We start from the raw sequence: 12,173 nt of genomic DNA, 5'->3' as shown, positions 1-12,173 counted from the left end.
TCTCCGGAGTTTTATTTTTGAGATTTCTCGCAGCAGCAGCAGCACTGATCTGGAATGCAGCCGGAGCCGGGCAGCAGCAGCAGCGCCTGTCCCTGTCCCCTTCCGGCTGTCCCTGTCCCCTGTCCCCCTCCGGTTGTCCCACCCGCAGCCCCCGCGCCGTCGGGTCCGTCCCGTCCCATCCCGCCGAGAGCCGCCGGTTGGGTTTCCCGGGGCGTGCGCAGGTTGACGGTCACAGCAGCACGAGTGGACTGATGGCAGTGAGGGGAGCGGGATGCCTTCACACCAGATTCGCTGGTCTTCGGAGGCTTTGGGTGTGCTCCCTCCTAACAACAGTCTTCAGACAAAAGATACAAGCTTAATTAAACTGAGTCAAATAGGTTTAAGCAGTTAAATAGAAACAACTTTTTAAAGTGCTTAAAGTCTGTTTGCTCTTTTTTCCCCTTTGTGTTTTAATCCTTTCAGATATGTTATTGTGTATAGATAAAAATACTTCCTGCTTAGGAATTTGCTAGCTAAAGCATTGTAATATTTTAGTGGTTTTTACTTGTCAGAACATAAAATCATATTTCTCTTTTTGTTAAAGTTTGCATCTATCAGAAGAAAAACCTTGCAGACAAACCCAGTAGACTGTATGAAATAAGATGGCCTATTTACTGGCAGTGCCTGTGGGTCCTGCGTGCCATCAGTTTCCCTTTAATAGATTTAATTCGTTAGGTACCCAGGAAAGAGCCACTCGGTCTACCTCGCGTGGCTTGTGCAGTGCAGAGCTGTTACCTTGGGGCTGTGGTCGCACAAAGGTGCACCCTGAGCCCGCCAGGTTAATGGCAGAGATCCCTTTGATTAGATCCAGAGACAGAGATGGGGAAACCCCATAAGTTCTTGGGCACTCGGCCTTTCTTTGGATGCTGTATGCAAATGTATTTACGTTTTCTTTTCCCTCCTGCCCATTCTGTGGCTCCGTCATTTTGCGGAGGAGCTGGTGACTGCCATTTCGCTGTACTCAGCTCAGACAAAATGGAGGCTTTGGAGGAGTCAGTAACTACCACAGCCTGTGCCTTCTCCAATTGGAGATAATCACCTTCTATAAAAAAGGTGATAATTTTGAGGATGGAAAAAAAGGCATACCCCATCCTAAAAGGCAGAATCTCCTTTTTTCCTGTGAACACGCGGGTGCAGTTGTGTTAATTTCATTGATGAAATGTAAATATTAATGCACCTTGCATTTTGATATATTGCCATAAAAGACACTGAATTTCAAATCACCAAGCCCACTGTGATACAGGGACGTCACGTAGCTATTCATCTTTATTTGAAGCAGCCCTCGCCCTAAAAGCTCACTTAGGGAGATTCCTGGTTGCCATTAGAAAAGCAAAATGAAATTAATCTAAATCATTCTAACTTCATCTTAGAAAATTAATGATGGAAGAAAGAGAGGGTTTATGAAGGTTTAATAGGAACTGGTCTGGAATACAGTGTATATTCTAGAGCCTGGGAGGACAGTGGTAATTTAGCAGATTGTATCACTGCCTATCTGTGCCAAAGGAGGTTTCACACCATTTGAAATGCATAGTGCTCCTTTCAGAGACAGGTTGTTCTGGAATAACTCAACATCCAGAGAAAAGCTGTGTTATTTCTCTCCTCTCTTTATCAATTGCATGTGTGCGGTTGCGTGTGTGCGTCGTCTTCTCCTCGGCAATAGCACCAAGTTTTCATGCTTGTTTCTGTGTTCAGTTATCAGCCTCCTCAGAGACAGACAATACCAAAAATGGAAAGTCATGAAATCTATTCAGAACAGTGTTTAAGTGCTGAAACCAGAGAGCCTGTGTAAAGCAAAGCGTGAATTGGTCCTTCCTCTAAAAGCTGAATTAAAATAAATTTGGTTTCGAACAAGTTCTCCAAAATCCTTTTTGTTTCTCATTTTGAAGTGTAACAAAACAGTGAGATAAGGACAAATCTTAGCATTTTTTTATCCAGCAAAGGCGATTTGGGAATCTCTAGACTGAAGGGATTGAGATTTGAATCAGTCACATGCCTGTGATGTTTCCAAGACTAAGGATGCAGGTCTCCCAGTGTGCAAAAGCATGAGCCAAGCTGATCTGTAGTTAAACTAAATAACTCACAGTATTTAAATTCATGCAGTGTATGATTCTCTTTGACTGTGCTGCCTCTCTCTTTTACAGGCTGTTTGCTGCTAAGTGCAGTGGCTGCATGGAAAAGATCGCCCCAACAGAATTCGTGATGAGAGCCCTGGAGTGTGTTTACCACTTAAGCTGCTTCTGCTGCTGCGTTTGCGAACGACAGCTGAGGAAAGGGGACGAATTTGTTCTAAAGGAAGGGCAATTGCTCTGTAAAAGTGACTATGAAAAAGAGAAAGACTTGTTGAGCTCGGTCAGCCCAGACGACTCAGACTCAGGTGAGCTTTTCCCACACCTGCTCCGACTGGAAGAGCCACAAGGGTTTGTAGAGCTTTCTTACAGAAAAGTGTCTCCAGTTGCACAGCCGCTTGATCTCTGTGCACGTGCCACCCATGCAAATTAGCAGGCACAGCTAAAAAAATCCCCGCTTGCAGCCTGCCCTCCCTTACTCGACTCTCTTTCTTAACTTGCTGCTTAGTAAAGGACAAAAACTCTGTTTTTGTCAAGGTATTTTTCTGTAAGATCACAAAATGTGAATGAGACTGACTTCAGCTACCTGAGACCTCATTCAAAGCTGTTTTCCACAGGCATCCTTCCATCCACTCTGCATTTTTCAGAGGATTTGCTGCACGTACGCCTTCAGCGCTGATCTAGGGAAACGGGCAAAGCAGTAACACGATTTTCAAGAGTGTTCTCTCTGCCAGTCACAAATGGTAACTTTCAGAAAATCTGTCAGGTAAAACACAGAGGTGCTGAGGAAAGACAGGAGAGGTGGTTTGTGCTGCAGCAGTAGCCGTGCAGGAGCCTGGGCAGCGCCCGCGGGGCGAGGCTGCCTGCGTGCCCAGGACCAAGGGCGACAGGCTCGGCACCTTGCTGAAACGCGTGCAGCTGATCTGCAGCACCTGAGCCGTGCGTCGCAGAGCCTGCACTGCTTGGCCTGGGAGCTGGGCAGAGCGTCACCACACTGTGACCAGAGCTCTCGCCTTCCCAAGAAGACAGCGGAGCCCTCCCACCCGATAGTGCTGGCGGGGCCGTCCCTGAGCTCTTGGCACGATGGAGACGCAGACACTTCCCTTCCTCCAGCCCAGGGACAGCGTGTGCGCAGGTTGCTGCCAGCCATCGTAATTGCGCACTTGCTTCCCAAGAAAATGTCTGAGAAAATCAGCAATTACCATTCCATTAAGCGAAATGACATGAATGTTTGCCTCTGGTTTTTGGGAAAATGCATTATTCCAGTTCAGCTAGGAGCAGTAATTACCTCTCATCTCTAATCTGAGAGCCGTGTTCTCCACATTGCTGAAATTCACATTTTATGTCAGGAGTGCTGCAGGAGGAAGGTCAGCGCTGCCTCGGCGGGATGTGCGGGGCCAGGGACCCTGGGAGCAGGGTGTTATCTATTGCTGCGCTGCATTTGCAGGACCTTGAGTGCCCCGCTCAGTCAGTCCGTGCTGCAGGGTTTGGGCTCTCGGTGAATTAGCCTGAGGCGTGCGAGGTTCCTACTTGCCCTTCAGCACGTCGTTCGGTCATCACCAGCTTCAGCACCCCGCTGTCCGTCTGTCTGCCTTGTCCGTGACAAACCCCCTTTGCGCAGCCAGGAGTGTGGCTGTCCCCATGCTGGGGGTGCGGGGACCCTCCTCCCGCTGTCCTCGCTCCCTGTGCAGGCGCTGTGGGCACGGCAGCTCTCCCCCGGGACCAGGTTTTGTATTTTGTATTTTGTGATCAGCAGCAAGCTGCCACAGCAGCACACAGCCACCTTGGTTCCCATGTCATTTCCCCTTGGCACAAGTAGTTTCTGACTCCTGGAGATGCTTTTTTTTTTCCTCATTATTCTCTGTTAGCCAAACCCAAACCTGAAAAACAAGTTGACAAATTAAATGGGATGTTTTGTCTCCCGTTGTCTAACACCCTGAAAACACAGGTCTCCCAGATGCCGGTGTGAGAGCAAACGATTTCAGTAGCCCCGGCTGAGAATGTGTCCTTCTCCAATCAAATATTTATCCACTGGACACAAAAGTAACTCTCCAATGAGCAATATTAATCCTCACAAACCTTTCCTTAGAAGTGGCATGCTGGAAAGTTAATAATGTCATGGTTATTAAAAAGACTGAACTTCTCTTTAATCATTAGGCAAAAGATGCTTATTAAAGTAAAAGGTGATTAGATTGCTAGGTGCATAATAATCAGACCCAAAAATTAATTAAAGTCTAATTTGTTAATTCCCCAAATGTAATCTTTGACTATATAAAAATTGCAGTGTGTTTCTTCATGTTGAAGTTCCTATCATAGTACATTAATATTTTCTGGAAGAAAAATCAGTAGTCTGGTGAAATAAAATATGCTGAGTTGAAAGGGTTTTTTTCACAACAAAATTTGTACTTCCTCTTCACCCTTTGCCACTGCGATTGAGATTTCCCACACGTAGTATCGCCAGACTGTAGGGATGTTCAGAACCTAACTGTACACAAATCCTCTGTTTGGTCTACACCAGCAGGTTTATACTGGTGTAGAAAGACTGAGATACACAGAGAGAGAATACGGATGTTTCCCGTGGGATGCAGAAATGAGATGGCAAAGGTTATGTTTGATATTACCCTTAGAGCTTCAGAATATTCAGAACAGTACCTGGGACCTGGGCTATATTTAGCTAAACAGACTTTGAGAGATTTTTGTGATATCTGCGTTTACACCGTTTGCTGCCGTCGCGGCACGGGCGGTGGTCCCTGCTGGTGCTTTGGGGGGAGACGCCGCGCTGCTGTGAAGGGAGACGCGTGTCGGCCGCTGTGGCCGCAGCAGGTGAGCGCACAGGAGCAGTGGTGCTGGGAGGGCACAGCGCCTCTCAGTCCTTATGCCTGGAAATATGGAAACAAATTCTGGATTTCCATCCCCTGACCAGTCCCGTGCCCTCAGTTCAGAATTGAACACATTTTCATGCTCTGTGGCGTTTGATGGAGGCAGTGCACACAGCCTGCGGCGGTCTCTTCCTGCCCGTCGTTTGTTTGGTGTTGGAGCAAACGCGGGCGATAGCTGAGCCTGCTGGCTGGGTGGGCAGCTGAGGAGCAGTTCCAAACACCCCATTATCTCAGTGGAACAAGGACAATTTTACATCCTGTTTATTTTTCACCAGTTAAAAGTGATGATGAAGACGGAGATGTTAAACCCACCAAAGGACAAGTAACCCAAGGAAAGGGAAGCGATGATGGGAAGGACCCAAGGAGACCTAAACGACCGAGGACGATACTAACCACGCAGCAGAGACGAGCATTCAAAGCATCCTTTGAAGTGTCTTCCAAGCCCTGTAGGAAGGTAGGTGCTTCATCAGGGGCCTGCAATCAGCTCCGGCAGGTGGCCACGGGGGTGACGGGGTCAGACAGCTCCCTGCCCCTTCCCCGGGCAGCAGCAGTATTTCTGAACACAGAAGCCAGGCCAGCGCACGGCAATGCTCGCCCCAGCACCGCCTCAGCCCGGAGCCGTCGGCAGCCCGGGGTCACTCGTTGCTGTCTCTGGATGTTCACCCGCAGTGGTGGAGCAGCTCCGTGGCTGGGTCCTGCTGACCAGCAATGTTGGGTTCCTATCAACCTGAAGCAGTCTTTGACTGTCAGGGCCCGGGTAGACAAGTGGCTTTGGCCCCTCTTCCCACTGCCCAGGGAGTCACCAGGGAGAGATGGGTGCTTGGCTTTGGTCCCACCGATTGTCCTTCCAGTCTCGCCTTTTTATGGCACTTAACCCTGCTGTAGATCTTGTATATAGCAGCAGGGGAAAGGTATAATGTATTGCTTCACTGATGAAGCTGGTGAAAATCAGATCTTTGCGAATAGCAGCCTGGGTAACTGTTTCTTCCTGAGCTTGATAGGAAAAAAATCCCAAAAAGCTGACATTTTTGCAAAAAGTGACATTTTCCCGCTGGTGTGCAAAGTATGTCTTTTGGGAGGTGGAATGTGACTTTTTGCCATTTTAAAATATGCCTCAACAATATTAAAAATGTTCATAGCCAAATTTGTATCTTTTTGCGCAGAACTGTTTTATGGGTAAAATAAAAATCATGAAATGCCTTGGTGTATTTTACACAGCTCAGACTGTTTGTTCAATACTCCTGAAACTGGTAGCGACACGAAAGGCAGAACTTGAGCAAACTATGCAAAAATATGGGGAATTCTAAAAAGTAATTCTGAACATGCAGTTTTTATTTTAAGTACAGGCATATTCCTCCTAATGTAACTGATTATTTTTTTAAAAAAATATTTAAAATTACACCATTAAACGTTTCCTCCTGTAGGTCAGAGAAACACTAGCGGCTGAAACAGGACTCAGTGTGCGAGTTGTCCAGGTCTGGTTTCAAAACCAAAGAGCAAAGGTAGGTTGTTTGTCAAGTTCTCAAAAGTAAAACACAACTTGTCCCCCAGCACAGATTTCCCCTTCCCCCAGATGTGGTACGAACCCCAGAGACCCCAGGGGCTTGGCTGTACCCATCTTCCAGGCACTGCTGCCCGTGTGTGTACGAGAACGGCAGCTTTCAAACACAGACATGGAGTTTGTGTGCTCAAAGCAACGCGAGGTTGGGGTAAATTCTGCATGTAGATATGAGCTGGAAACGGAAATGTTTAAGCGTAGAAATGTAACTGAACCTACAGTGGTGTGTGCATGAATATAAATGGTTTGTGTTCCTTGATTCCATGTTTGCAGAGAGTTTTGTATGGAAAGCAAATTGTTGCATTCAGAGCCATGAGAGTGTTCTGTTCTTCCTCTTTCATTCAGATGAAAAAACTAGCACGGAGGCATCAGCAGCAGCAGGAGCAGCAGAACTCGCAGCGACTAGGGCAAGGTAGGGGATCTGTGATGAAGGCAAAGGAAGGGGAAAGGAACCGGCCAGGTTTCTGGAAGTGCCATTCCCACAGAATGTCCCAAGTGCAGCCACACAGGGCACGCATAGGACCATGGATAAGGTGTGCCATCGTCAGTGGAAACACACGGAGCTCCCGGAGCTCTCCCGTGGGGCCAGCCCTGGAGGGGTGCGCACAGGAGCTGCTGCCTCCTTTCTAGGGGAAATGTGTGGTATGAGGTGCTGTCACTGGAAGAGACCTCCAGGAGCTCACTCCCGGTGGATCCCCCAGTTTGTTTTCTCCCGAAGAGAGGGGCCGTGCTCAGCTGGGCATCACAGGCTGCGTGCAAGGGCATCAGTGTCGCTGCCGCGGCGCAGTGACACCCTCCTGGAGCCGGACCCAGGGGCAGCGCTGCGCGGGGAACCGGGGCTCTCCCCGCTGCGCCTGGGATGCTCTTGGGGTTCTCCAGCTCCTGAGGCCTTGCAGCCTCAAATCCTCCTCTTTGTGCAGAGCCAGAAAAACCGGTACCAACATGAGTCAGAGAATAGCAGGGCTGTGTCACGCGCAGGACAGACTTTGGGAAGATACGGTCCAGCGCCCCGGAGGTCCAGAAATTATAGAGTCAGAAATTACAAGTCTTTCAACTCACTGCTGAGGGGTGTGCTCTCAGACAAAATTTGGAAGGCTCCTCTGAGTGACAGGTCATGCCCAGCTGCCTTCACCTGCGCTCGGGTTCCGTATTGCCGCTGATGCTCCTGCCTCCTTGTTCCTAAGCAGTGACTGTGCCCTCCTGTTTGCTTTGCAGAAGTGATGTCCAACCGAATGGAAGGGATGATGACATCTTACACGCCACTTGCACCACCGCAGCAGCAGATTGTAGCAATGGATCAAAGCAGTTATGGCACAGACCCGTTTCAGCAGGGTCTTACCCCTCCACAAATGCCAGGCGACCACATGAACCCTTATGGTAAGGCATGCATCATTCTGCCGCATCAGAAATAGCAGGGTTCATACGCTGGTTCACGCACCACAGGGTCAGTAGAGTTACTTGCTTTTATAATATTTTTTTCTGGGATTTGTACCAGGGAATTTGTACCGGTCAGTTTTGTGTGTGTATTTTCATGTACACATAAGGGGGTAGAAGAGAGCTCATCCCAAGCTCTGCACACCCTTCAGAACTATTTCACAGTATAATTCTGATAAATGAGAAACCAAACAGTGTCACCTTTCCAGCTCCACTTTTTTGAACCGCTATCCAAGACATTGAAAAATAAACAGTACCAAATTCTAGCTCCCTCACAAGTTTTTCCTTTTTCTTGTAAGCTTTGGGAAGAAAGTGCCTTGAGAAGTGGTCTAATAAAGAGAAGTAATCTATTAATTCCAAAATGAATAAGCAGCTCCCTCAGATCCCTCAGATTGGATGCATGGATTTGTTGCAGAACAGCTCTTGAGCTACTAAGAGATGTACCACCACAGGACATTTCTCCTGCATAGTTTTAGTCTCTGCCCAAAATGCAGATGAGGGTTTGCTCTCACGATTTCCTGACCACACACCATCAAGTGGACAGGGACACCAAACGCATCACACGCATTAAATGCCTAATAATTAATTCTGGACAATTGCAGTGTGGCATTTAAATAAAATTTAAGAGGATTTCTCAGCCTGTGGTTGCTGGCCTCGCTGTAGCCCACAAGGGTCAGAGTGGTTTCTGCTGACCAGGAGCTCTCCATTGCGGGGTCCACGTGCACGGGCCAGCGGGAGATCCGTTGGGGGTCTGTGTTATTGCTTTTCCTCCCGAGACAAGTCCCCGGTACACACCAGCAATTCGGTAAATCCTGTAAGGAGCTGAGGGCACCTGAAGTGCGAGTGAGCATTAGGTGGCTTGTGATCTCGTGGCTAACAGTCTGGTTGGCTTTCTAAGCAAAACCCCTTGAGGGGCCGGGTCTGTGCTCCAGATCGGTGCAGGAGACAGCACAAAGCCATTTCCAGTGGGTGCGTGGGGAGAAGGAGCTGGACTCGCTGCTCGGTGCTCGTGGGACGTGAGCTGGAGCTCTGTCAGCTCTGAGAGCTGGAGTCAGCCGCAACCTAAGCCGCTCAGGGAAATAGAAGGTGCTGTTCCTCACCAGCCCAGAAAGAGTGGAATTTTCTGAAATGGAATCGTGTTTACAACTGTAGCTCACTCGAGACCAGGGCGGCTGGGTCTCCTCCTGGGTCCTGCCACATTCGTAGATCCATCTTTCACCCAGTTGCAGACAGAGGCCGTTCCTGGTGATGGCTCTCAGAGCACTTTTCCCCGCCGCCGGTACTCGGTGCCTGGTCCCACCTTGTGCAGTGGCCGCGGTGCCCCCACAAATGCCGGATCCCAGCTCGCAGGGAGCCGGGGACCTGTTCCCCCCCCAGCACCGTTTGCTCCCATCGTCAGCCCAGGCGCTCTCGTGCTGCCAGCTGAACACTGATCCAACCCCGGCAGGTCGAGGGGCATGCTGCCCGCTGAGCTCTGCCCCTTGGCTGCGGGCCTCCCTCCTTGTAGGTCAGACCCTGACAGTGAAGTTGTGTTAACGTGTGAAAACAGCCAGGAGCCTTCCCTTTTGCAGTTCCCTGTGTACTGTGTCCTGCTCTGGCTGCACAGAGTCCAGCTTAACGTGTACGTTTCGTTTGCAGGAAACGACTCCATTTTTCATGATATCGACAGTGATACCTCTTTAACTAGCTTGAGCGACTGTTTTCTTGCCTCTTCCGAAGTTAACTCCATGCAGGCTAGAGTAGGAAATCCCATTGACAGGCTGTACTCTATGCAGAGCTCCTATTTCGCCTCATGAAAATAAAAGAGAACAAGCAGCCGGCGTTCCTTTAGCCAGTGACTTTTTCCAGTGCAGACTCTACAGCCATATGTTGCCCAGCTCTTCCTTCACAGTGACTCCCGCTGCCTCTGGACTGCAAAGAGCCTTTTTAGGAAGACTGTATCTGTGTGCGTATATGTGTGTGTATGTACCTACAGTGACACGGACCTACATACATACACATATATAAACAAACCGCATCCACCAGCCCTGTACCCTTGATTCCCAGCTTGCACCAGACCACGAGACAAGCACGGAAGGAACAGAAGACCCTGCTCGTCAGCAGCCTTTGGTTTGGTTTGAGCTCATCGTTCTAAAGGAAATGGATTTTGTGGAAAGCTAGACATTTTCCTCCTTTCTCTCTTCCTTTCTTTTGGATGTTTAAACTTTTTTTTTTTTTTTAAGCCACTGATACTGACATCAGTCAACCATATGACAAATAAATCAAAGAAACTGGAGATCCCTCCCTTTTCTTACTGCATGATTCATACTATGTTGTGGATAAATTGCCATTTGAACTGTGAGAAGTTAATGTAAATGTGACGTTCAGCATTTGTTTCCTTTCTACACTTTTTCTACATAATCTAGATCTGCTCATTAGTTTATAGCCCTTATGCATATGATATGAGGAAACTGGTTAACAGTAATATTTGTGGAGAAAGCCAGAGATTTCATAATAAGAAAGGTCTATGACCCTGGAGAGGAGATGCATGTTAGGGACAGAGGCATTTAGGTTAGTATTGATCTTAAATAATTAAAACTAAAGGTGCTTACAAGACAGAGTTTTATTTAATTTTTTTTGAAGTGTGAGAATAAAGCAATTACATTTGTTTGTAAGTATTGCAGTGCCAGATTTCAAGTCCAGACCGTGACTGGCAAACATGTGTTGTTCATTCTGTTCTGTTTATTTATGTTTTGCATGAGGCATAAATGTGCTATGCGCCATTGTCCATCTGGAATAATTAAGCACCCCTTTTGTTAATTATCTCGCCTCAGCAAGGATCTATGATACACAGTTCTAGCCTGACCCATCAGAAGTCCTGAAATGTGCACCAGCTGGGGAAAAAAAGTATAGAAGAGATCCCAATGGGAGGCTTAGATATGTTGAGCTGGAGTCTAACCCCGGTCCTGCAGGTTTCACGCGGGTGGGACTCCCGTGTTTGTAATAAATGCTCCAACTAACCTCTTAGTGCACGCGTGAGAGGGACGAGTATGCCGGCCGAAGGGAATGTCCCAGCTGAAGTCTGAATGTCTCAGATACTGAAGTTTGAGCATATGTCATATAGGTTTTTGTAGGGCATAAAATATCATAAATAATGATAGTATAGTTATAAATATTGCCTGGTGATAATTATAATGTGGAGTGGCAGACAAGTATGGTCATGGCTCTTAGTGGAGAAAACTTCATGGGGAAAATTTGCCAGGGTAATATCAGTAATTATAGGGTGTGTTCAGAATGGGGCTCATGGGGAAAGATTGGCAGGATAGGCACTTTCTTAAATAAATACCTTTAATATATTGACCATAATAGCCGAAAACAAGTCCCAAGCATTGGTTAATCCGACTCCTCCAGGCTGAGGGCTGGAACCCGGCCAGCGCTGCCAACTCTCCGTGGGGCTTGGCACCTTCCGTGGGAGCGCGGGGCTCCGGGACCCCCATCGTGGGGGGGAGGCCAGCCTGGGGCCCCCGTGGCTGCAGCACCTGGGGAGGGGGCAGCACCCCGGCCTCAGCGGGGGTCCTGCTGGGAGCCCCCGGATGGCTTCTGCACCTCCAGTGGCAGAGAACGGTCCTCGTGTCCCGGAGGGGTGGGTGGCCAGGAGCAGGTGACAGGTCCAGGGGAAGACATCAGATCACGGAAGCGTGGGCCAAGCATGTTAGAGGTTTTTTGAAAAAGAGAAGTTTTATCTCTGAGATAAGTGCGTGCACTTCCACTCTGCGGGGAAGAGGAAGGTGCTGGGGGAGCAGGCTGTGTGCAGGGCAGGAGGGCAAAGCGCAGACCCAAGGCCAACCCTTCCCGCTGTCTGCCGCACACACGGCCCTCGGGGAGCGAAGGGACCGGTGCCTCTGTGAGGATGCGGGGGTGATGGTCCCTCCGTGCAGGTTCCCCTCTCCTCCGTGCACGGTGGCACCCGAACCGCAGGCAGCCGTGCCCATGGAGATGGGTCTGTCGCAGGCGCGTGCTTTTGCTAGCGACCGTTCTCACTTTCTGACAGGGGTGTGGATTTTCAGTTGAAGGCTGTGAGCCCCTGGATATGTTTTGAAATTGGAAGAATTTTATTTTCTTACCCATCCCCTTCAATTATTTTTCCCTTTCCTTGTGTATCAAAATAAATAACAATTTCCTTTCTCTCTGCATGGTAGAAAACATCTGTAAGGAACT

General features: G+C 48.6%; 1 protein-coding gene across 1 annotated transcript; it reads left to right on the top strand.

The window, feature by feature from the left end:
- Positions 1-2,180: 2,180 nt before the first annotated feature.
- On the top strand, positions 2,181-10,155 carry LMX1B (LIM homeobox transcription factor 1, beta; the record flags this gene model as incomplete). Its single annotated transcript, XM_010077863.1, has 6 exons — positions 2,181-2,413; positions 5,260-5,438; positions 6,409-6,486; positions 6,888-6,954; positions 7,758-7,919; positions 9,615-10,155. Coding segments are annotated over 6 exons (877 nt in total), but the record flags the coding sequence as incomplete, so codon positions are not given.
- Positions 10,156-12,173: the final 2,018 nt, after the last annotated feature.

This window comes from Pterocles gutturalis, unplaced genomic scaffold (assembly GCF_000699245.1).
Source record: "Pterocles gutturalis isolate BGI_N339 unplaced genomic scaffold, ASM69924v1 scaffold15118, whole genome shotgun sequence".
Lineage (NCBI taxonomy): Eukaryota > Metazoa > Chordata > Aves > Pterocliformes > Pteroclidae > Pterocles > Pterocles gutturalis.
This window is presented reverse-complemented; position numbering and strand designations above follow the sequence as displayed.